The sequence below is a fragment of the Medicago truncatula genome, chromosome 2 (assembly GCF_003473485.1).
Source record: "Medicago truncatula cultivar Jemalong A17 chromosome 2, MtrunA17r5.0-ANR, whole genome shotgun sequence".
Lineage (NCBI taxonomy): Eukaryota > Viridiplantae > Streptophyta > Magnoliopsida > Fabales > Fabaceae > Medicago > Medicago truncatula.
The window spans coordinates 4,343,890-4,367,905 of NC_053043.1; the positions used below are offsets into that span (position 1 = coordinate 4,343,890).

A 24,016-nucleotide genomic window follows, 5' to 3' on the forward strand; every position below is an offset into this window, starting at 1 on the left:
ACATTTTATTTGTTATATTTGGCAAGAAATTATCAGTCTTTATTTTATTTTATTTTTGAGGTTTGTGCTTTTCTTTATTTTCTTGTGTTGGATCTAAGTGGCCAGTTAATTTCAAAAGAATTTGTTTTTGACTGCATAATCGCTGTATGGTTTTAATCTATTTCAGATTTTCAACTATTTGTAGAAGAAATAGTGAAAATAACTTGAGTTTTTTTAAGGACTCTTTTCAGTTTCTTTGTTTCCACTAAAAAAAAATCCCAACATATCTACCACCTTATTATTAGAATTCAGAAATTTGGAATTTGTAAAATAACACATTTCAGTATTTTTGAAAATACAAACTCTATGGTTTATGGCATGATCAATGAAATTTGATAATGTTTTAGAAAGCAAACAATCCTAATATTTATTCGATTTCTTTTCTCCTAGTGGTTTCATTTTGTCAGCACTAACCAACAAAATTGCTTAGAAATGAGAAAACCAGCAAGAAGAAAAGGGAAACACGCATGCACATACATTATGCCCTTTAGATCTCTTGACGTACCTAAGTTGAATAAAGAAAATTTTGAAAAGAGTTACAATCCAATTTATATATTTATAGGGAAGAAGAAAACTTGACAACAAACTACAAACTTCAACGACAACAAGAACATTGGTTTGAAGGACCACTAATTTTGGTATGTGATGCCGTTGCGTTGATGATATTGGAGTGGTTGTAAGAAAATGACATCCTATATCCAAAAATATCATTGAAAAGTTTGTCAATAATTTTGCTGAACATTATCTTTGATAGAATTTTTTAAACCTTGTTTTTTCCTTTCGGTGATAGTTGACATGTTATGCTATCCTATGATATCAAACAAACAAAGTACTAACAAGCCTAAATTATTACTGCCTATAATTGAAAGATATAATCTATACACAATAAAATCCTTTATATGTAAACAAGTAAACAACATTACTCTAACAGAGAATGTAATCTTAACTAGTAACTACTTAAATGTAGCAGTGTGAGTGTCCCCTTTATTTTATTTTCCCGCTTCCATAAGCATACATGTGTTCATTTTTTCTCTCTAAATTGGGCCTTTGGTTCAACACTATGATCATGACTTCCGTTGGTTCTGCGCGCCAATGCCTCTGGTCATTTTTTCCCTTATTGTTTCAATTTGTTGTTAGACTAGTTTAAAAAATGAGTTTGTGCTCCTTCCTACCCTCATTTTTCTTTGTAAATGAAATGAAAATAGGGTGAATCTTTTGCAGTGATTTGACTTAATTCTGTGATGGTGATGTTGGAGTCTTTGTTTTAGAATTTCACAACTTTTGGGGTGGAGAATGCCTTGGAATATGCTTTTGATCAATGACCATTATAAACTTATCCTGAAGCTGTTTGCATTTTCTGGTCACTCTCTATGGCCATGTTTGGATTGACTTATTTGAGCTTATTATCTACTGTCATAAGCACTTGTAAGACTATTTAGAAGTGGAGACAGCTTATGAGATGTCCATAAGCTGTTTTTATCTTATTTTCATAAGAAACCAATTTATAGCTTATATGAAGTCAGTTATATCAAAAGCTTATATGAAATCAGTTTGACTTTGTTCTATTTTTTATTTGTATTTTGCAGTGAACTGAAACTCAGTTAAATAGGCGAGTTTAGGGCTTCCTTAGGCAGGACTTGAGGTTTAGATGATTTCCAAGGGTAGCTGCAAGAAAGCATCACACAGGCTTATCAAGGACAAGGCAAAGAACCATGTAGATGATCTGCATGTGATGTTCCTTGATCTGCAGTTTGCTAGGAAGGAGAGCCGTAGTGTTGATGTCGCGCTTCTTGAGGAGCAAGTTCACCAGATGCTTCGTCATGAGTGGAAGGCCGAGCTCAATGAGCCTTCTCCTGCTTCTTCTTCTGCAGATTTAATTGTGGATTTGTGATGGACACATGTAAACTTGAATCTCAATATTTATGGAAAAAGCAATGATTTGAGTTGCCATGTTTATGGGTGATGATAGGGTGGAAGTCTTCGATCATTCTCGACTGATATATGTAGGCTACTGCAGCTCTGTGAGGAGGAAGATGATGCCACTAGTCCATTAGATGTGCCTAAGCATGAACCTAATGATCAGAATATGCAGACTGAAGCTAAGATGAAGTTTCAAGAAGTCTGTTCCTTTCTCCTCTTCGGCTATTATTCATACATCTTTGTGATTTGATCATAACTGGCATAGTTTTTATTTTTTGTTCTGTAGTATTGGCAGTCTAAAATATTGATTTGAAGCTTCTTTTTCTTTATTGCAAACAGAAAAATATTATAGAGTGTTGTATTGTTTTTTATGTGGTAGCCTTTTTTCTGAAAAATAAAATTTAATTTTTATTTTCAATTGACAGAAATGAAGAGCAAGGATTTGATGGTTCAGTCTTTCCTTAGTTAATACCAATTTTCTCACCAACAACTCAAAGCCCAAGTTGTTCTTATGTTATGCATCATAGTTTTAATCATTATTTCAATGCTTGTCAATATTTTGATCTCACATGTGATTGTAATGAGTTTCTTGGTTTAAATGTAAACCAGAGCCAACATCAACATGATTCCCTATTAATGGATGAGTAAATACACTCCATCTTAGGAGCTACCAGTAAATCAACTAAAAACTCGGATAGGCGGCCTAATTTTGAATCAAAATATCATCAATTTGATTTAAATGAAGATTTCAATCACAACTGTTATACTGCTTTTAGAGGCACAGGCTTTAGTGAGGAGGATGTTGTTCCTTATATACCTAGCTATCTACCAAGGATTGGACTTGTGTCAAGACTATTGCAGTAGTTTTCATGCTTCTCTAGCTTTAAATGAAGGACAACCAGGCATAGGCACAAAAATTAAAGATAAAAAGTAATAAAATCTGGATGTAGAAATCATAGGAATTTTTAGTAATGTTCTAAATACGTCTGCAAATTGTTCAAAAGCTTAATAGTTTAAGCATAAATTAAACAAATTTGAATTAAGTAGGGACTAATACTCAATGAAAAAGAAAAATTAGGGACTAAAAAAACTATTAAAATTAAGTAAGGACTAAACTTAAAAGGTCCCAATTTTACAGGGACTAAAAACATATTTAACCATTTTTTATATTCGTTTAAGTTCAACCAAAAATATTTGGATGAGATGATAAAATATCTCTTTCACCTTCTTCAAAAAATAAAAAATATCTCTTTCACCTTAGCCTAAAATCATGAGTTTGAATTTAGCTTAGTGAATACAACAATGTTAATTCTCTTAAAAAAAACTGTCATTCATTAAGCTCACATCCAATTTGAGGATTTAGTCTTTGCAGTTGTGGGTAGAGATACGTTGTTCACAAAATAAAAAAGTTTCTATTTTATATTCAACATAAAAAAGTTTCTATTTTATATTCAACATAAAAATATTGTTTTTACCAAAATGTCTTTTGAAAAAAGCTAGTAATATTTTCTTACTGTCTTTGGGTTTTTTCCACCTTATAGACAACATCCCTTTCTCAACGATGATTAAGTAGATGCACATTGGAAATAGTTAAACAAAAGCATTAATTGTATGTGCATTGCTTTGCCCTTAAAAAATGTACACTTAGCTGGAATTAACCTACTAGTGTGAATATGATATTTGCACTCCTCCAATACTCCTACTTCTCTTGAGATATGCTAACAACAATATCTTCTCCTTTTAAGTTAGGTTTTAGAAGTTTGCATCACAAGTATTATTTAAAGCTTAGGAAAAACATAATTTATTTTTGAGGGGAGGAATTTTTTTTTATTTTTTCATCTTTTTGCCTAACCTTTGTATATGGTCAAATCAGTACCGGTGACACTGCCAACACCAAGACATAATATAGATTTGCATCAGAAATTGAACCAAAGTTTTCAACACATGAACAAGAACTCTCAATACGTGAATGTGAGTTCACTACAGCACCTAGACCATAAATTGATTTCTCATTTGAATAATAATACAATCAAAAGGCCTTTCAGATAAATAATGACACATTAAATTCTTATGTAGAAATGAAACCTACAATACAACATGAAATAAGAATATTACAATCAAGATAAACAGTTTATAAATTATGATCACAAGAAAATCAACGATTACATAACGTATGTTAAAAATGAAAATTTTAAACAAAATTATTTGTGTACATACGTCCAACATCTTATGAGAGAAAGAAATAAAGAAGGTGATATGATAGATATGATAAATTTGTAATGGGATAGGAAGAGAGCTTTAGGGAGAAAATGAGGGTACTGATTCGATTTAGAGAAATTAGGAGTGTCTATGTATAAGAGCTCAATCATAAAATGAAGGATACATAAGATTAGTATTTGCAAACGAAGGAATCTAATTTAACATCATGTATCACTCATTAAGAGACCTAGGAATCTATTTCATTTCTTTGAAGCTTCTCAACCACCTGACTCATAGTAGGCCTAATATTTTTATCTACCTCTACACACTTCAAAGCAACTTTGGCCAAAATTTCCATCTTACTTGAATCACAATTAGTTCCAATATTAGGATCCATAATTTCTTCCACCCAACATCTACTCCTCTTTTTCTCTCTTACCCAATTTAAGTGAGGAGGATTGTATTCGGTGGATGATAAATGAACTGCAAAAATTGTTAGATGAATTTTAGTAGTATTCTGTATTTTTATATGGGTAATGTTAGGGCACTGGATAAGGAACAGTAAATAGTTAATAAATAAATAGATCTCACTTAATTCATCTCAATTAAAGTGTAATATATGTCAACTAATTAAAAATAATAAAAGCTATATTCAATACTCTTTCAATTCTCAAAGGCACAACTATTATCATACATACGCGGTCCTTTCCATTCCATATGTTTACAGAATCATATGATTGCTATCTATTATTTCTCTGTCATCATCAATATTATATTCAATTTTGCGGGTATTATTATTATATTTTTTTTACGGTATTTCTTTTATACACTCAATTTATTAGGTATTATTCAAACTTTTTCTTCTTCTTGTGTTTATATGTTATTGTTTTTACATCACATAAAAAATTATCCCTTGAGTAAAATTTGCAGGAAAAAAATTATTAAGAAATGAAGGCTGAATATAATGGGAGTGATTTTCGAAATTGAAATCACAAAGAAAAAGAATGAGAAGCACGCGCGCGTCGTATTTAGCTATGTAAAGGAAAGAAAATTTGCAGTATTAAATACAACTATTTTTATTTTAATTAGTTAACATATTTTACATTTAATTGAGATGAATTAAGTGAGATCCATTTATTTAATGCATATTAATTGTTCCTTATCCAGTGCGCCCCTTTATATTTATTAATTAACATGACAACACATAATCAAATGTTTTTGTAAACTAATTATACATCAATTATGACAAAGTATATCAATTAAATTTTTGTTATACTTTATTTTAGGGAATTTTTTTGTTATACTTATTAACTATAAACTAAACTTTATCAATCACATGTCTAAAATGTTTTAACTAATTAACTTAGTGTTAATTTGATGTCAAAATATATAATTTTTTTCCTTAAAAAATCCAAAATCACTTATAAATGATTTTTCTCTCTACCCACAGAAGATACATTCATTTTTTTCCTCTGGATAAATAATTTGGAGTTTGGCCGGGATGTTTGTTCATTTTCTACTTATATTTAGAGATTCTTTTTTTTAACAAGACTTATGTTTAGAGATATCGAGGGTTATTTATACATGAATGAAAATACAATAAGATAATAAGTTATCTAGCTATATCTTCTTGGATGATAAAACTATGAGTTTTTCTATTCACACCCTATATATTTCTGGTTACACCCGGTTTTTTTAAAAAGTTTTTGATAATACCAAAATTGTCCTTTTATATAAATTTTCTTAAAATCTTGATTTCATCCATTGTCACTCTAAAATTTCACTCTCTTTCACCCACCAATGATCAAACAATCCTGATGTTCAATTAATCTCTATGGAAGATTAAAGAGTGAATCAAAATATCTTTCATTCATACTCGATTGCATATAAATAAGTGAATTTTTTCTTCTTTTTCAATAATGTTGGTTTCAATTTTCTTCTTCTTCTTGTTCGACTGCACTGTACGACAGTTTCAGGTTTACATTGTTGAGGTTAACTTAAATTCAGTTTAACTAAGTTCATGTAAACTTAGTTTACATAATCTACTTAAACTTAGTTTACATAACCTACTTAAACTGAGTTTAAGTATGTACACTTAAACTAAGTTTAAGTATGTACACTTAAACTCAGTTTACATGACCTACTTAAACTAAGTTTACATGTACATACTTAAACTGATATTACGTATAATCATTGAATAATGTTAAACTTTTAGATGTACACTTAAACTCAGTTTACATGACCTACTTAAACCGAGTTTACATGACCTACTTAAACTGAGTTTAAGTATGTATATGAGCTACTTAAACTAAGTTTACGTGATCTACTTAAACTGAGTTTAAGTATGTACACTTAAACTTAGTTTACATGACCTACTTAAACTAAGTTTACATGTACATACTTAACTGAGATTACGTAGAATCATTGAACAATGTTGAACTTTTAGATGTACACTTAAACTCAGTTTACATGACCTACTTAAACTGAGTTTAAGTATGTATACTTAAACTCAGTTTACATGAGCTACTCAAACTAAGTTTACATGACCTACTTAAACTAAGTTTAAGTATGTACACTCAAACTTAGTTTACATGACCTACTTAAACTAAGTTTACATGTACATGCTTAAACTGAGATTACGTAGAATCATTGAACAATGTTGAACTTTTAAATGTACACTTAAATTCGGTTTACATGACCTACTTAAACTAAGTTTAAGTATGTACACTTAAACTCAGTTTACATCACCTACTGAAACTAAGTTTACATGACCTACTTAAACTGAAGAGGGATTTTAGGGTGTAACCAAGAAAAAAGGAAGTGTCTTTTTGAAAATTAAATTTTATGAAAGGGTAATTTTGTCATTTTAGGATGCAACCAGGATTAAAGAGGGTGTAATTAGAAAAACTCTAAAACTATTCATCTTAAACACAATAAACTTGAAAGACACATTGGTATTCATATTCGTTTGAACTTTTGCTTAGAAAATCAACAACATATGATATTAGAAAACAAAAAATATCAATATACAAATAATATTAAAACATGTTGATCGTCGGAACACAACACGTTAGTTAAAAGTATTTCTCTCAGTGTTATAAAAGGGGTTAACGAAATAAAAGGGGTTAACGAAGAACACAATCTCTCTCTCCGGCAATGGCTTCCGTAACATCAACAACCACCACACTCTTCACCCCATTCCTCTCCCACCGCCACACCACCAAACCCTTTCTCTTCTCCCCACCCCTCCACCTCCCCAACACCACCCCCTCCATCTTCATCCTCTCCTGTTCACCACCAAAGACAATTCCAGTCACCGAGCAACAATTTCTGCAAGCAATTTCCGATTCCTCAGACCAAAAGCAACTCCCGTGTGTAAGAACATTCGAGAATGATTTGTCTCAACTCACTCTCGTCGGAGCTGTTGATTTCCGTCAGGCGGTTACGGCTGCGGCCGCTGATGGTGGTGAAGTTGCTGATGAACATGTTCAGGCTGGGATGGATGCTATGGTTGTTGAAACCGTTTTTCCTGCTTCTTCTAGTGACCATGGCACCGTTTCTACTCGATTGGTAACTTCTTTGTTCCTATGAAATTGTTTAATTGAAAATGAATCTCTACGATTTTGGGGCTATTTCAATGATGTTTGATTCTTTTGGCTTGCATTTTAAAATGTACCTGTAGGTTATGTTACTTTGTATTATATCTTGAATCTTGAACTATGACGGAAAAAAAAAAAAAACAAGTAAGTATGGAAATATATTTGAGGTGCAGATATGTGTTGTTGTTCCATCACACATTTAGATATTTTAATTCTATGAAGCACAAAAAAAAACACGGACACCGGACACGGCACAGATACTTACATGCCGACACTGATAATAATTTGGGAAAATCACATAATTCAATGTAATTATGTGTCGGTGTTGACACCGACACCGGACGCGTCCAATCCGAGAAGTGTCTTCATAGTGTTAATTTTATCATATCATGATTGTAGGCTTTGGTTGTGAGTAGGGGTGGAAATAGAATCAACGGTGTTAGACTTTACATAAATAGGTCTAACATTTTAAAAAAGTTCAAGGTTTAAGTCTGACCTATTACCTGTCATAAGTTTTTTTAGGCCAACACGGCCTTCTTGAATGTCTGATATGGTCTGTCAACATGCCTAAAGACCTATTTCAGTATTTCGTATTGAAGTCTATACATAAATCATTTGACATATCCTTAAATTGACTAACAGGTTAACTTCTATTTGTAATAAACTAGAAAATAAAATTAAAACCACTACTACTAGGTAACATGACATATGGGGAGAAATAGATAGGACGGGCTGACTTCTATAAGGTCCAATTCTGATTTATTTGTATGATATGAATATTTTCCGAGGTCTTACTTTTTACCTTTTAGAGATTCTGATCTTATATGATAATCCTATGTTAATACTACATTATAATAAAGTTTTTAAATATGTCAAAAGTTTATGTATGACAGTATGCTTAAGTTGTTTAAAAAGGTTAGAAAGTATATAATTTAACACATTGTACAAAATCTAGAATAATATCAATAAAAAATATATATTTATATTTACTTAAATAGGTCAGCCAGGAATTGGCCTATTCTCATTCATAATTGTGGGATATGTTTGGCACACCGTTTTTGAAACATTTTGAGTAAATTAATGTGTTGTCTTTGGTAGAGAGTGTAAACTTCTAGCAATGCCAATTTGAGGATTGAATTTCAAATGTTGTTGTTTTGGCAGTTCTTACCTGCTAGGAAAGTTAAAGAAAAGGCTGCTAAGCTCAGAAAGTCTTTCTCAGAAGATATATTTTCAAACACTACTTCTAGGAATGTACTGACTATGACCTTTAGGCAAGTGGTTTTGGAGCAGGTTTGGAACTTTGACCTCACTGTCTTTCAACCAGGAGAAGAACGAAAAATGGATGATCTTGAAAACCCGAGAGAGGTTTGGTACCTTCTGTTTCTTTGATTATCCTATAAATTTTTTATATCTCCATTGCTTTTGTAAATCGTAATGTCATATCATAATTTCTGTCCTGCAGGTGTCCCTGACACTGATACGTTCGGTTCTTTTTATGCATTTCATATGAGCAGGTTCCTGCATCTTTCACTCTCAGCTCATCCGATGAATATCTTATCTCCATGCTTGCAGAAGTTGTTTGCATCTCTTCTCTCCAAAGCACTCAAAGACAATTTCTTGATAAATCACAGGATGGTAGTAGAAGTGGTTTCTTTCAGTGGTTTCAAAAGCATGAAAGGATACAATCAAAAGATTCTGCGGTCATCTTGCACAAATTATTTGAAGATGAGATAGTTGAAAATGCAAGAAGTCTATTGGATAAATATCACTTAATGAAGGATGGATTCAAGCCTGTAAAAATAAAATCAGAGCGATTCTGGTGGAAGCCTTCATCTTATGAAAAATTAGAGAAAATTGGTGGTTCTGATTTCAGTGCTTGGACAAGTGAGTATGTACCTGCATATCGGTTAGAGATTGACCCCAAGATAATGGGAGATTCAAAGTTTCAGGGCTGGAAGAAGTCTTCGGAGAATAGGTGGGAAGTTCTTTTGACCCACTCTCAAATGGTACTTTATCTCTTCCTTTTGTGTTGACCTTTATATTTTTAGTGATAATTTTTTTTTTTTATTAGTAGTTGTGGCTCAACTATTTAAGTAAGCCAAGTAGTGGACTTCATCTTTTGTCCATAGTTTTATTAAAAAATAGAAGGAAAAGAATATAATTAGACCTTTAGCTTTGGTCAAATATTCATGTTTATGAGTTGTTCGTGGCCTCCCCTCTTTCTCACTTCAAGTTGCTAGTTTGCCAAATGATAGTTCCTTCGAAGTAAGGGTATATACATATGCGAACAAAAATAATGAAGGGGAGACGCATCAAGAAGACAAGAACCTGTGTTAAATAATTTATTATTTATTTACTAGTCAAAGGAGCAAAAATGAAAAGCATGTCTTGTAACTTTGTTGTATGTTTGATGAATATTAAATGTAGAATATATAGGATTTAAAGTAGAGAAAAATGGTACATTTTGGTTTCACCTCAAAGAGAACTTAACGTGAGAGGTTATTCTGTTCCATTTGGTCTGCTTTCCAAACACACTACCTTAGTGCTAACTTCTATGTTTTGTTTGGTTAAGTTTGATTATGGTGACTTTGTTTCAATACTTTGTTATTGCACTGTTTATTAGATTTTGCTTATTGCCTACACTCTATGGTATAGAAGGGTGTACTGCATAGTAATCAGGGTCACCAAAAAGTTATGTCTTAATTATGCTATCAATACAATGCATACCATACAATATAAATACAGTGTATTATAAGTTTAATGAAATTGCAGGTTGGTTTGGCAGAAACGTTAGATATGTACTATGTGGATCCCTATTCGCTACCTGATAAGGAATTATCCTATGGAGTGGCAGCCAAGTATGCCAACGTGTCCAATAGAAAGGTAATCAATTCTCTGTTGTTTGTTCTCAAATCTCACTAAATTTAGAATTCAAAAGACTTGATTTTACGTGGTATGATATAATCCAAGGGAGTTATCGTGTGGTGTGGCTGTCAAATTTTCCAGTCTGATAAAAATAGTAACAAAGCGTCCTTTGTTTTTATTTAAGTGTTTCAAATTTCAACTCTCTCAAGTGTGGGAGGAAGATCAAACTATGGGCCAAGCTGTCTATGGGTGTCAAAAATTAGTGTTTTAGTCTAGTGATCTCTTTATTGTTCAAGATCATGGTGTAAAAACATATGTAGAGTCTTTCAAATGTCAACAGGAGACTCAAAGGCAACTTAAATTATTTTCCATTTTATGTTTATTGTTTGTTTTGGTCAAATTTTCTACAAAACTTCTTTTGTGCCTCGAAAAAGAGGCAAAAACTAAATATCAATTTTTACAAGAGAACAGTGTAGAAATTCATATAGCTGCTGTTGCTGAGGGAAACTATAGTTTTCCGTAAATTTGTTCTCATACAAACAAGGAATCATGAACAGTTATCATTAAAATATTCCATGTTTTTTTTGGCCTATGAGTTGGGTTTTTGTAATATGGGGTAGTGTATCTTGGCATTTAGCTTATTGACATATTTGTTTGTAGGGGAGTTCATTATCAAAAATATTGTCAGTCTCCCTTGCAAGTGGCATGTTTCTTGTAGCAATCAGTGCTCTGGGACAGTTTTGTTTGCCTCGTTTAAGCAAGGAAAGGAAACACACTGTAGAACATAGGTCTCTGCTAACATCTGAAGTCAACGTTATGCATGACTTTTTGGATACAACAAAGGTGTGTGGTGTTTATCCTTTTTCATTTTATTAATTATATTAATTTATTTGTGCAAAATTCATTAATTATATTAATTTATTTGTGCAAAATTCGCATGCTGTTTCAGTATGGGTAAATATAACGTTCATTATTAAACTAGCTCCTTAGATGCGGTTTTTTCTTTTATTCATTGTTTCTTTCTTTTGGAATTTCCATATGGTCTGTTCAAAAGTTATACGTCATGATTAGTAGGGCTTTGTTCCCAGATTCCTTGTGGCATACATTGTACTGTTTGTTTAACTGTTCATACTTCATGGTGCCTTCTATTTCATGGATAGGTGGAAGAGTTTTGTGTGTCAGCTGTTGCTAAGCTGAAGAATGCTTATGGCTGGTCAGATGAAATTAAGGTAGAAGATGGTATCGGTGCCTGGATTGGAGAATTACCTGTTTACTTGAGAGGTGAAGGTGTTGATACACTTTCTACTTCTTCAGAGGATATAGATGCAGATGCAAAAGTGTCCATGCAAGATATTGCTAGTTACCAGGTACTCCGTATTGTCAAAATTTTGTAACCAACACACTGCATCTTTGGTCTCCATGTTTTTTTATTGCAAAGTTAAAGCATGACTAATCATTAGGATTTTAATTTCATTAGCTATTGGAGTCTCCCGTACATGGCGGAAAAATTGTCTTGTGTGTCTTGTTTGCTTTTTGTTATTCAACTTATGTTATGTTGTGTTAGGACCTCAAATGAGAATTAATATAGGCCCAAAAAGTCAATTGGTTAATTAGTTATGCAAGTCTATTAGGTGGACAGTGGTGTTATCAAAATATAACAAAGGGGAGGGAATAATATAACGTGGCAGGGAGTGAGAGTGAGCAAATGGTGTGATCAATTTAGTTATAAGAGGGAGAAAAAGAGTGGGAAGGGTATTTGAGTATTCTTGTACTTGGTAACTTCTTTGGTTGGGGGGAGAGAGTTTCATGTCTTCTCCGAGGAACATTTGCTTTGGGATTACAGGGTTTTATCTTGTAATATTTCTTCTTCGAAAATCAATAAATACTAATTTTTTGTTCTCATAATTCGGGTTCCTAACATGTTTGCTTGAATTCAGGTAGTTTTCTCTAGTGAGGGGAAGATAGTTGGTTTTCAACCCTTGAGTCGAGTGGCGGTTAATCAGTGGGCTGATAATCCTCTGGCAAAGGAGCTGTATGGAGGGAAAAAGCTTTCCCCAGGTAGCTTCTAGTTGTTTTCGATTTTCGTGCTTAATGTTTGAGCATAAATTGCTATTGAAGCTGTTAACTCTTCTTTTCTTGGATTTATTTATCAAGCAGGTATCGTTGAGCCAGGTCTCAGGATTCACCTTCCAAAAGAAGTTACTGTTGTAGAATTGCTCGTGTCAGTTAAACCAGATGCCTATTTTGCATTAGCTAGGCCATATCAGTGATCCTTTTGAACAATTAATCGTGAAATTGTAGATTTAAGGATAAATTTTTTCAGGCACCAGAAGTTATGCCTTGAGTTTATCAGTTTTTTAAACAGGTGTCCTAAATCTTTTAGTTTTTGATGGGAGGTAATCTTTTGGGCTTTGGTATAGCTTGTGTAAAATTGAAAACCCCTTCCACCATATTGGCTTTCAATATAAATTGTAAATTATTCAGTCGTCTTTTTATTTCCGAAAAGCCAAATATCTGTCCTGAATTAGTAGTAAGAAGGAAGAAAAAAAGGCAAAATGTGTATATAAGCAAAATAGTAGAGAGAATTTTTTTTTAAAAATAATGATGGATAGTTTTTTTTGACCAATCTTAATTAAGATCTTTGACCTCCTAATAGGTGCCCCAAGATATCTCTACAGTTTAGACTCCTTAGAACTGCTACATGATTAATATTTGAATCGGCAGCAAAACATATATTTTCTTTTTACCAGTGGTAGGCTATTTACCAGATGAGTGACTCTAAAAATATAATACAATATTTTTTTTAGATTAAAGATTAATCTAAAAAAACTTTCTCAATACCACTTCCTTCAAAACAAAAAAAAAAAAACCTTTCTCAATACCACTTTTAAATAGAATACAATTTTTTTTTCAACTCTCCAAATACCATGTTTGTATAATGGATTGTAGATTAAATTCAATAACTTTCAAGAGCGGCATATATTTGTATAGATTAAAGTTCAAAACAAAAATATTTGTGTGGTCTCAAGAAAAATATCCTAAATAAAGGTTAACGTAGTCACTTATCGTGGAAAACGATTCCTTTTGTTTTGAACTATTTCATTAAAAGTTTATTCTTTTGCAATTAAAAACACTTCTCTTTATTTAGTTTTTTTTATTTGCTAATTTTATTTAGTTTGCGTAAGGTTAAAAAATACCTTTTATTTTAGAAGCTACTGTGCATAATATCTCTAATTAATTTCTTGTCATATATGACTACTGTATGAAATATGAACATAACTAAATGATTGTCTTCAAGTGGTAATAAGCTCCGTAAAAAATGAATCGTTTGAAAGAACTCGAGTTTAATTTTTGAGTGAAACAATTTTTGGGAGGAATAACACAAAAGTATATATGAAAAAGAACAAAAATGACTAAAGTTTTTTTTTCTATCCTTTAAAAGGAGCTGATTACGTAAACTATTTACACACTTAAAGCGTGTGAATTTAACCACCAGACTATTTGACTAAATTTTTGTTTAATTTGTTGTTCCAAAAACAAATTACTTTGTTTAAGAGTAAAACAATTAGGTTCAAATTCTCATATACCCTTCAATGGTGTATACAGTATACCTTACAGCTCCAATATTTTTTTTTTTCTCGTTTAGATACTCTAGAACCAAACTACAACCATCCTTGCGTTTGTTGGATAATATTAACACCAAAAGAATGTGTATATACACATACTGATCTGATTTAATGGCAATATATTCTCTGTTTTTTTATTTTTATTATTATGTGTTGATTCTCTTTAATAAAATATTATTTTCCTTGACAAAATGAAAGATATGAGGGCACAAAAAAGCAAGATAAGTGCTACCAACAATTCCATAGTTGAGCATGGATATTAGTTGACCAGATTACTTATTTTCTTATTATCCTTTTGTTATTAGTGTGAAATCTTGATTGTCAATTTTCTATAGTTGAGCATTGATATGAGAAAGATTATGACGGAACCACTTTCTAGAAAAGTGGATGTCCCAGGGCCAAAGAGAACCCCTAAATTTCAGGACCTTCAAAAAACGTTTGCTTTGTTTAAAATGATAAAGTCATTCATATTTCCATCTCATAGTTTCTCTGCTTCATTTTTCAGAGTTATTCATGCAATCCATACCATTTGAGCTTTTAACTTAGCAAGTGTATCACATTCTTGTGGTCTCAGACTGTTTGCATAGCCTTGATTCCTTTCTATCAACCATGGTTGCCAATATCTTTCATGTTGCAATGTATCCATGGTTTGCATTAGGCCATCTTACCTCATACCTTCATATATCCAATAAACTTGCTGAGAGGGGCCACAAGATTTCATTTCTTATGCCCAGAAATACTATATCCAAATTGGAACATTTCAATCTCCACCCGGATCTCATCTCCTTCGTTCCAATCACCATACCACATGTTGATGGCCTCCCTCTTGGATCTGAAACAACTGCAGACATTCCTTTCTCATTGCATTCCCTTCTCATGACTGCAATGGACCTCACCGAGCCTATCATAGAAGATACTCTTAGAGAGCTTAGACCCCATATGGTCTTCTTTGATTTCACATATTGGTTACCTGCACTAGCATGCCGTTTAGGCATTAAGGCTTTACATTACTGCACAATTAGCCCTGCCACTGTGGGGTATCTGATAAGCCCCGAAAGAAAACTCCATGAAAAGTCATTGACAGAAGAGGATCTGATTGACCCTCCACCAAGTTTTCCACCATCAGCTATCAAGCTACAACCTCATGAAGCAAGAGGGTTAGCCACTGCCACTGTAAAGGGTTACGGCAAAGACATTTCATTTACGAAGCGTCAGTTGATCTCTTTCACCAGTTGTGATGCTATTGTTTTCAAAACTTGCCGAGAAATGGAAGGCCCTTATTGTGACTATCTTGAAAAGACAATGAGAAAGCAAGTCATTTTGGCAGGACCAGTTTTGCCAGACCCACCAACAACTACTTTAGAAGAAAAATGGGTGACTTGGCTAGGAGGTTTCAAATCCAAAACAGTGATTTTTTGTGCCTTTGGAAGTGAATGCATTTTGAAGAGTAATCAATTTAAGGAACTATTATTGGGTTTTGAACTTACAGGAATGCCTTTTCTAGCTGCCCTCAAACCACCCATAGGAGCTAAAACAATGAAATTAGCTCTGCCTGAAGGATTTATTGAGAGAACAAAGGGAAGAGCGATAGTTGTAGGGGATTGGGTTCAGCAGCAATTGATCCTAAGCCACCAATCTGTGGGTTGTTTTGTGACTCATTGTGGATCTGGGTCATTAACAGAGGCCATGGTAACTGATTGTCAACTGGTACTCCTGCCCCACGCAGGAGATCAATTTATTAACGCAAGAATAATGAGTGGAGATTTGAAAGTAGGAGTAGAGGTCGAGAAAAGTGAAGATGATGGACTATTTACCAAGGAAGCTGTGTGCAAGGCAGTAAAAACCGTAATGGACAGTGAGGGTGAACTGGGTCATATGGTGAGAACTAATCATGCTAAATGGGGGAAGTTCTTGCTCAGTCAGGGTCTGGAAAATTCCTATGTGGATGATTTGGTTCAGAAGCTGGACAGTTTGCTCAAGTCTTGATTCAGAAAGTACCAAGTGTAAAGAGAGAACACATATTGATGTAATGACATAAATGAATGTGACATTTTACTTCTTTGGTTTGGTGTATAAGCTGAATGTTTCTGCGCAGTATAGAAAAACTAAATTATGTTGTTGGATATTCTATCCAGAACTATAATTGACATGTAAAATTTCATTTCATATCTCTATTGTAGGACAAATAGTGTTTCCACGTAAAATAAACAAAAACAAAGGTTGAAAGAAGAGTTGTAGCATAATCACAATTCACAATCTTGAAGAACATTAAGAGACCAAAAAATGAATGCAACATAGAACCAAATAATAACTAGACGCGGTTATTCAATCAAAATTCAAAAGCAGTTATTTGCTCCTTTAACATAAATATCAGTATAACAGGTTCATAACATCAGACTTTATTTGACAGTAATGTCAAAAAGTGTTAACTAGAATCCCAACTTCAAATAGTACTAAGAATAATCACAAAAATTAAACTGCTAGACATATCAGTTACTATGAATCGAAACAGAATACATATATGCAGTTTAACTAGACATACCAAATACCTCCATTTGAGGTAGGAAAAATCATTTTTTCTCAATGGCATTTGCACTTGTACCGGCATTGGCGCTGGAACTGGTCTCTTGATTTTCTAACCCGAAACGACGTTTGAACTTGGCAATCTGTCCCAAACTCTCAGCCATTTGACGCTTAGCTCGAAAGTGATAGACTTTACCAACGGGGTGAATCTTTGTCATCATGACATGCAACAACCGACCCGATTGAGTAACATATGATATCCATTGCTTCTGTGGGTGCACTCCTTTCTTCATTTCCGACCAATTTTAAACCCCATTACTACATACACATTTTATCAAACAGTTGGTATGCAAAGCTAAAAAAATTGAAATTGAAATCAAAATTAAAAACCCCAAATTTAGGATTAACAGAAAAAAGATTAGTAAACTTACACTTAAAGATAGCAATGTAGGGATTCACAAGTCACATGTTAGTTACTACATTAGTATTAGTTAGAAGTTATTTGTTCTAGCGTGGAAGATGTAGAAAGCTGCCCAACGATAGACGATAGACCTGATAGGTTTGGGTACCAAGTAATAATGAATATCAAGGCCTAACCCATCGTTATAAAACCGGTTTGTATGGTGAGGTCTGCCTCCTCTTTATTAACTCTCCTCAAGAATTCTATCTATCCGATGTGGGACTAAATCCCACTGAGTGTTGGCCGCTAACACTGACAACTGAACTATGCTCACAGACAGACACAGAGAAAGATATTTGACCTTTGAAAAAGTTCTTATCTTTTGTTTCTTGTCTTACAAACTTGATATATCCATTTCGGTTGCTCCAATACAAAAGCCTGTCTAATTGGGACGGCAAACTAGGTATTCAATTGTCCAATTCTTCATTTTTATTTTGTCTGTGTGTTTGGTACAAAGAGTACAAGAAACTTTTATAATCAGTGCATGACACTATGCTTTCTCTTTGATTATTTGATCATCCTCCTTCGTATACACATCTTTAAATAGTTTTAATTTTTGATTCAATTCAATATCAGAAAAAGTGTTTTGAGTAATGGAACAACAACATAAAGTGTTTCCTCTTCTGCTGCTACTTGTTTTCCAAGTTCTGTTTGTTGCATCACAGACAGACAGCGGAGATTGTAAGTTACTATGTTTGAGTAACTAATCTCTAACAAACTTGTGCTAATCTATAGTTTGAATTATACAACCGTTACATATATAAGTTTGAAAAGTGTTTGTGGATTAAAGATATATTTTCTACCATTAAAATTCAAAAAATAGAATTTTGTTTGCTAATAAAAATTTGACAGTTGACCTATTTATGTCATTATATGAATTTGAATACTGAGAAGTTATGAGTAATATTGTTATGAGTAGATTATCATCAATTGAATGCTGAGAAGTTATGAGTTAAGTTTCCTAATAGATATTGTACTTGCTGCAGTTACTGCTCTGTCGTCTCTCATACAATCCTGGAAAAACAAACCATTAAATTGGGTGGGCTCTGATCCTTGTGGAAGTGATTGGGATGGAATTCGTTGCTCCAATTCAAGAATAACTGAATTGTTAGATCTTTGTTTCTTTGTTCCATTCAAGTTTGTTGCGCCAATCCAAGGATTACATATTGAATCTGAAAATAATGCTATTTTTTTTCTTTCAGGAAACTACCTAGCTTGAAATTGGAGGGTCAGCTCTCTTCAGCAATCCAGTCCTTATCTGAGCTTGAAACACTGTACATTTTCTACTTTCTCATTTGAATTAATGTGTCCATTATTAGGTTGAAGTTCTTCTAACCCTAATATGATGTGTAAATGTTTCTCAACTTCTATTGCGACCTTCACTCTAAAAATGATTAAGGGTTTATACAAGGTTTTAAAAAAATGCCTGCGACATCAAAGTTTTTGATGTCTCTGCGACCACGATTGAGGCTCAATCAGCTTTCTTCAACTGCGAATATTAAGGACAACAACGTGGCCACTACTATGATTTAAAACTTTGGCTGCATGTGCACGTAATTTAAATCTGAGTTGGACTAAAATTTTAATCCAATTAATGATTTAATACATATCTTCTTATTTACTTTAGAAGAATCTTGTACTCATTAGGCATGAGTCATATAATGATTATTGACATGTGAAAGTTGCTTAATCATTTTCTTTGAATGAATTCATCCTTAGGTAGGACATTTTATTTTCACTACTAGGTTATTTGTGATTGCAATATTCAGTTGTAGCTAAACTAATAACATGTTTTTGTTCATATAGGGATATTTCATACAATGCGGGCATGACAGGAATAATTCCACGAGAAATTGGGAATTTGAAAAACCTCAATTCCCTGTAAGTAAGGAAATTTATTTCCTAATAAATGAATTTTAATACAAACTGTATTTCTTTATTGAATTACTGCTATCTAAAATTTAGCATGCTTTTTGATATGTTTCCTTGTAACTGTTTTCCAGAGCATTGAGTGGTTGTGGTTTCTCAGGCCCTATTCCAGATTCAATAGGCTCATTAAAGAATCTGACCTTTCTGTAAGGATTCCAACTTAATAATTCTGCTACTACATTGCACATACAAAAACTATTAACAGTCCAAGTTATTTCAATGTCACAAAGTGTGAAATCATCTTACTTAATCTTGAAGCTCAATGCTTTATCTTTGGACTAATATATGACATATTATATAATGCCACTTGTTCATATTAAGAAGATAACACATGTTTAAGCAAGCGTTTTCTAAAGTTCATTTAGATAACACGTGGATTAATTATGAATGAGAAATGATATTTGTACAACCATTTTGTGACAACCTCATCATGACTTACGCATCACCTTATTGCTTTTAACGCAGAGCACTGAATTCGAACAAGCTCACTGGAAATATTCCGCGCTCTCTTGGCAATCTAGCAAACCTTGATTGGTTAGATCTTGATAAAAACCAGCTAGCAGGGCCTATTCCTGTCTCTAATGATAAAGGACAACCAGGTCTTGACATGCTCCTGAAGGCCCAGCACATGTATATCTACTCTCATTTTCAATTTCTACTTGATATTTCTACACTAACATCTCATTTCATTCAATGATCTGATATTATGTCTACTTCTTGCAGTGACTTGGGGAACAATAAACTCTTAGGTCCAATACCAACAAAACTTTTTAACTCTAGCATGCATCTAAAACATGTGTAAGTTTCATAAATCTAGTACTATTTATTTTCTGAAGTTGCAAAATCATATAAAGGCATGTAAAGTTAAGAGGCCTGTTCTCATCTCACCAAAGTCAAAAAGACCAAGTTTTCTAAAAACATCTAAGCTTACTCATAAAGTGACTTATATCAGGTTGAAAACTTTTTCATTAGCATTTATCAAAATGAAATGTTAGAAGAATCTTATTATTACCATAAGCTTTCTAAACATTAGTTATTTGTTTAAGTTGAAATTAGCTTCTGTATTTCAGTTTTTTCAAAACATTATATTTAAATTTTTCTTAAACACCTATAAACCTATAAGGACTGTTTCATAAATGAACTACCATTAACTTATTTAATAAACTTCCCTTTAATCCTCCCATATATTATTTTTGGCAGGCTTTTCGACCACAATCAATTAACAGGCGGTATTCCTAGCACCCTTAGCCTTGTGAGCACCGTGGAAGTGGTGTAAGTATATTGTGGCCAGTGGCAAAGTCATTTCTCTTACACATACAATTTAAGTTATCTCTGAGTTTCAATGGCTGATTGAATATTCATCACTAACTGACTTGTAAAAAAATCCAAGAAACATGACTTGTTAAGCTTCATATTTATCACTAACTGTATTCCTAAAGAGTCAATTTTGCTGAAAGTAAGCAGTGAATATGATTTTTCAGCTATTTATCTCACAATGAACTGGAAGGCTCTCTGCCGGATCTTACTGGACTGAATAGTCTCACGGTCGTGTAAGTAGTACGATAGGGACATTCTGTTATACTCTATTTATTACATTGAAATTTTAAGATATCAAATACAATCATATAATCTAGAAGAAATAATTAATTTCATGCAACAACTATATGTAAAACCTAGGCATATAATTCATGCATTATACAAGGATTTTAATTTGCATATTTTTATGAGAAATTATCTGCAGGGATCTGAGCGACAATTACTTCAATTCTTCTATTATTCCTTCATGGGTTTCTTCTCCTAGTCTGCCAGATCTGACAACAGTGTATGTTGCTCCATCCTTCTCACATTAGACCTGTTTCTAGTAATGTACTATGAACACTCTTTTTTAAGACACCTTCATTTTTATTAAATAAAGTCCATGCAAATCCTATTAAGAGAGTATTTGGAAAACTTAATTAGAGCTTATTTGAATTTATCTTAGCATTTAAGCAGTTAAGTGGTTTCAGATTTTGAACTTATTTTCATAAACATCAGCTTATGCATAAAGATAAGCTCTCATTATATACCTCCTCATTAAATAATCTTAAACAAGAAGAAATACCGGATAATTTTTATAAGACATGAATAAATGATGGTTATGAATATGATGTGAATTTACTGAAATGTGCTAACAGAATACTGAAGGACAACAAGCTTAGTGGCACATTAAATCTCAGCAGTGGCTACCGAAGTAGTCTGCAACTCATTGATTTGCAGAATAATGGTATTACCGACCTCGTGATGGGAAACCAAAAGTTGAATTTTGACTTGAGGTAAGCTTCATTATATATGATATCATTTATTTCTACAGGTATTTGCATGGACTCAAACGACTGGAAACTAGATTTTCTTCTAAGAAAGTTATCTAATGATTTTGCAGACTGGCTCAAAACAGAATTTGTCTTGAAAATGGAGTTTCTGAAGAGAGTTATTGCAAAGTTCCACAAACCATTCCCCCATATTCAACACCATCAAATGGTTGCTCACCTCCTTCATGCAGTAACGATCAGATTGCAAGCCCAAACTGTAAATGTGCATTTCCCTATAGTGGAAATCTATCATCCAGAGCTTTTAGTTTCTCAAACTATAGTAACACAAGTTACTACAAGGAAATCGAGCAGACTCTGATAGATGCTTTTCAGAAGCAAAACATTCCGGTGGATTCAGTTTCTCTTAGTAACCCTATCAACGTTTCATCTACCGATAATTTTCAGTTGACTCTTAATGTCTTCCCATCTCAGACCGATCGTTTCAATACAACCGGGGTTTCAACTGCTGCTTTTGTGCTTAGTAACCAACTTTACAAGCCTCCAGAATTTTTCTCCCCTTACGTTTTCATTGGTTTTACCTATGGTTATTATTGAGGTGATTTTTAGTGTTTCATTGTGAACTACAAATGCTTAATTATTTGTTTGTGCTATCTTCTTTCTCTTCTCTGACTCTGTCATTTTTATGTCATTTAGGAGAACCTAAAGATCAAAGTCATAATATAACGGGGACAATTTTGTATAACTAATTAGTGTTGTGTCCATGTTAAAAACACTTGAGTTGTTAATTCGTGTTTCGTAACCTCAAGATACATAGTTCAAATTCACAATAATAAAATGATCGTTAGTCTCGCATTAATAAATAGTAATAAAAATTCCACCTTTGCAATTATTTCTACCAAAGTATCGTTAAAAAAGCCCTTTGATCATATATTCACCTCACATCTCCAACTACTTTATTCTCATTTAGACACTCTATAATTAAAACGCAAACTACAAGTAAAACCTAACATTTAGGACCGTCCTTGCATTGGTTAGATTATATTAACACCAAAAGAATGTGTGTACACTTACTGATCTGATTTAATGGCGATGCATTTTGTGCTTTTGGACCTAGCCATGTTACTTTTCTTTGATAAAAAATTATGTTGCTTGACGAAATGAGGATATATACGAGACCACAAATATACAGTTACGAAGCAGGTAGACCACAATACAAGTTACAAGAGAGCCACTACTCCATCCGAATTCCTTATGCTGATATTTGTATACCAGATAACTTATTTTCTCAATTTTCTTGTTATCCTTTTGTTATTACAGTGAAATCTTAACTGCCAATTTTCTATAGTTGAGTTTTGATATGAGAAAGGACGAAACCACTTCTTGAAGTGTGGAGGGAAAAATGCAAGGGATATAAAATCCATAAATTTCATGACTTTATTGGGTTCATGAAATTAATCATGCAATTCATACCATTTGAACTTTTAACTTAGCAAGTGTATCACATTCTTGTGGTCTTAGACTGTTTGCAAAGCCGTGATTAATTTTTATCAACCATGGTTGCCAATATCTTTCATGTTGCAATGTATCCATGGTTTATTAGGACATCTTACCACATACCTTCATATATCCAACAAACTTGCTGAGCGTGGCCACATGATTTCATTTCTTATGCAAAGAAATACTATATCCAAATTGGAGCATTTCAATCTCCACCCAGATCTCATATCATTCATTCCAATCACCATACCACACATCGATGGCCTCCCCCTTGGCTCTGAAACAACTGCAGACCTTCCTTTCTCATGACTGCAATGGACCTCACTGAGCCTATCATTGAAGATACTCTAAGAAAACTTAGACCCCATATGGTCTTCTTTGATTTCACATATTGGTTACCTGCATTAGCATGCCAGTTAGGCATTAAGGCTTTGCATTACTGCACAATTAGCCCTGCCATCTGATAAGCCCCGGAAAAAAAAAATCAATGAGAAGTCATTGACAGAAGATGATCAGATTTACCCTCCACCAAGTTTTCCACCATCAGCGATCAGGCTACAACCTCATGAAGCAAGAGGGTTATCCCCTGCCACTTTGAAGGGTTAAGGCAAAGTCATTTCATTTGTCAATTGATATCTTTCACCGGCTGTGATGCTATTTTTTTTCTAAACATGCCGAGAAATGGAAGGCCCTTTACTATGATTATCTTGAAAGGCATATGAGAAAGCAGGTGTTTTTGGCAGGACCAGTTTTGCCAGATCCACCAACCTCTATTTAGAAGAAAAATGGGTGACTTGGCCAAGAGGTTTCAAACTCAAAACAGTGATTTTCTGTGCCTATGGAAGTCAATGCATTTTAAAGAGTAATCAATTTAAGGAACTGTTATTGGGTTTTGAACTTACAGGAATGCCTTTCCTAGCTGCCTTGAAACCACCTAAATGGAGGAAGTTCTTGCTCAGTCATGGGCTAGAAAACTCATGTGGATGATTTAGTGCATAAGCTGGACAGTCTGCTCAAATCTTGATTCATAAAGTATTACGTATGATGAGA

At 33.3% G+C, this 24,016-nt stretch overlaps 4 protein-coding genes, 1 long non-coding RNA gene and 1 pseudogene across 7 annotated transcripts; 5 read left to right on the forward strand and 1 right to left on the reverse strand.

Moving 5' to 3' along the window:
• The first annotated feature begins 712 nt into the window (after positions 1-712).
• LOC120578120 (uncharacterized) lies at positions 713-2,412 on the forward strand. 2 transcript variants are annotated; one of them, XR_005644051.1, is made up of 2 exons: positions 713-1,010; positions 1,626-2,412. It is a non-coding gene; the product is annotated as an uncharacterized lncRNA (long non-coding RNA). The 2 variants fall into 2 exon arrangements; XR_005644050.1 differs by lacking the exon at positions 713-1,010 and adding an exon at positions 1,017-1,464.
• A 4,835-nt stretch (positions 2,413-7,247) lies between these two features.
• LOC11443315 (uncharacterized) lies at positions 7,248-13,105 on the forward strand. The gene is made up of 8 exons (XM_003593626.4): positions 7,248-7,728; positions 8,919-9,122; positions 9,272-9,763; positions 10,530-10,640; positions 11,283-11,465; positions 11,783-11,989; positions 12,560-12,680; positions 12,780-13,105. Exons 1-8 carry the CDS (start codon positions 7,315-7,317, stop codon positions 12,890-12,892), a joined length of 1,845 nt encoding a protein of 614 aa, XP_003593674.1. The 5' UTR covers positions 7,248-7,314; the 3' UTR covers positions 12,893-13,105.
• A 1,402-nt stretch (positions 13,106-14,507) lies between these two features.
• LOC11443316 (cyanidin 3-O-galactoside 2''-O-xylosyltransferase FGGT1) lies at positions 14,508-16,414 on the forward strand. Its single transcript, XM_003593627.4, has one exon. The coding sequence runs from the start codon at positions 14,858-14,860 to the stop codon at positions 16,232-16,234; it is 1,377 nt and encodes a 458-aa protein (XP_003593675.1). The 5' UTR covers positions 14,508-14,857; the 3' UTR covers positions 16,235-16,414.
• Positions 16,211-17,640, reverse strand: LOC11443317 (uncharacterized). Of its 2 annotated transcripts, XM_024776109.2 has the most exons (3): positions 17,203-17,640; positions 16,791-17,089; positions 16,211-16,335 (listed from the first exon to the last, which is right to left on the reverse strand). In XM_024776109.2, the coding sequence occupies exon 2, from the start codon at positions 17,062-17,064 to the stop codon at positions 16,819-16,821; it is 246 nt and encodes an 81-aa protein (XP_024631877.1). In that variant the 5' UTR covers positions 17,065-17,089; positions 17,203-17,640; the 3' UTR covers positions 16,211-16,335; positions 16,791-16,818. The 2 variants fall into 2 exon arrangements, with proteins under 2 accessions (XP_024631877.1, XP_003593676.1); XM_003593628.4 differs by lacking the exon at positions 16,211-16,335 and having other exon boundaries at positions 16,584-17,089; positions 17,203-17,639.
• Positions 17,641-17,693: 53 nt separating this feature from the next.
• On the forward strand, positions 17,694-22,254 carry LOC11438842 (leucine-rich repeat receptor protein kinase HPCA1). The gene is made up of 12 exons (XM_003593629.4): positions 17,694-17,912; positions 18,218-18,338; positions 18,434-18,505; positions 19,038-19,112; positions 19,235-19,306; positions 19,626-19,790; positions 19,884-19,958; positions 20,361-20,432; positions 20,642-20,710; positions 20,902-20,982; positions 21,335-21,472; positions 21,580-22,254. The coding sequence occupies exons 1-12, from the start codon at positions 17,825-17,827 to the stop codon at positions 22,061-22,063; spliced, it is 1,512 nt and encodes a 503-aa protein (XP_003593677.1). The 5' UTR covers positions 17,694-17,824; the 3' UTR covers positions 22,064-22,254.
• A 237-nt stretch (positions 22,255-22,491) lies between these two features.
• LOC11441278 (cyanidin 3-O-galactoside 2''-O-xylosyltransferase FGGT1-like) lies at positions 22,492-23,953 on the forward strand (annotated as a pseudogene).
• Positions 23,954-24,016: the final 63 nt, after the last annotated feature.

Bases quoted from the DNA above. Each gene is read 5' to 3' on its own strand.
- LOC11443316 (XM_003593627.4), top strand. From the start codon at position 14,858: ATGGTTGCCAATATCTTTCATGTTGCAATGTATCCATGGTTTGCATTA.
- LOC11443317 (XM_024776109.2), bottom strand. From the start codon at position 17,064: ATGAAGAAAGGAGTGCACCCACAGAAGCAATGGATATCATATGTTACT.
- LOC11438842 (XM_003593629.4), top strand. From the start codon at position 17,825: ATGGAACAACAACATAAAGTGTTTCCTCTTCTGCTGCTACTTGTTTTC. The intron at 18,506-19,037 runs GTACATTTTCTA...TTGTTCATATAG, and splicing joins TTATCTGAGCTTGAAACACT to GGATATTTCATACAATGCGG. The intron at 20,983-21,334 runs GTATGTTGCTCC...ATGTGCTAACAG, and splicing joins CTGCCAGATCTGACAACAGT to AATACTGAAGGACAACAAGC.
- LOC11443315 (XM_003593626.4), top strand. From the start codon at position 7,315: ATGGCTTCCGTAACATCAACAACCACCACACTCTTCACCCCATTCCTC. The intron at 9,123-9,271 runs GTTTGGTACCTT...TCATATGAGCAG, and splicing joins ATCTTGAAAACCCGAGAGAG to GTTCCTGCATCTTTCACTCT. The intron at 10,641-11,282 runs GTAATCAATTCT...ATTTGTTTGTAG, and splicing joins CCAACGTGTCCAATAGAAAG to GGGAGTTCATTATCAAAAAT.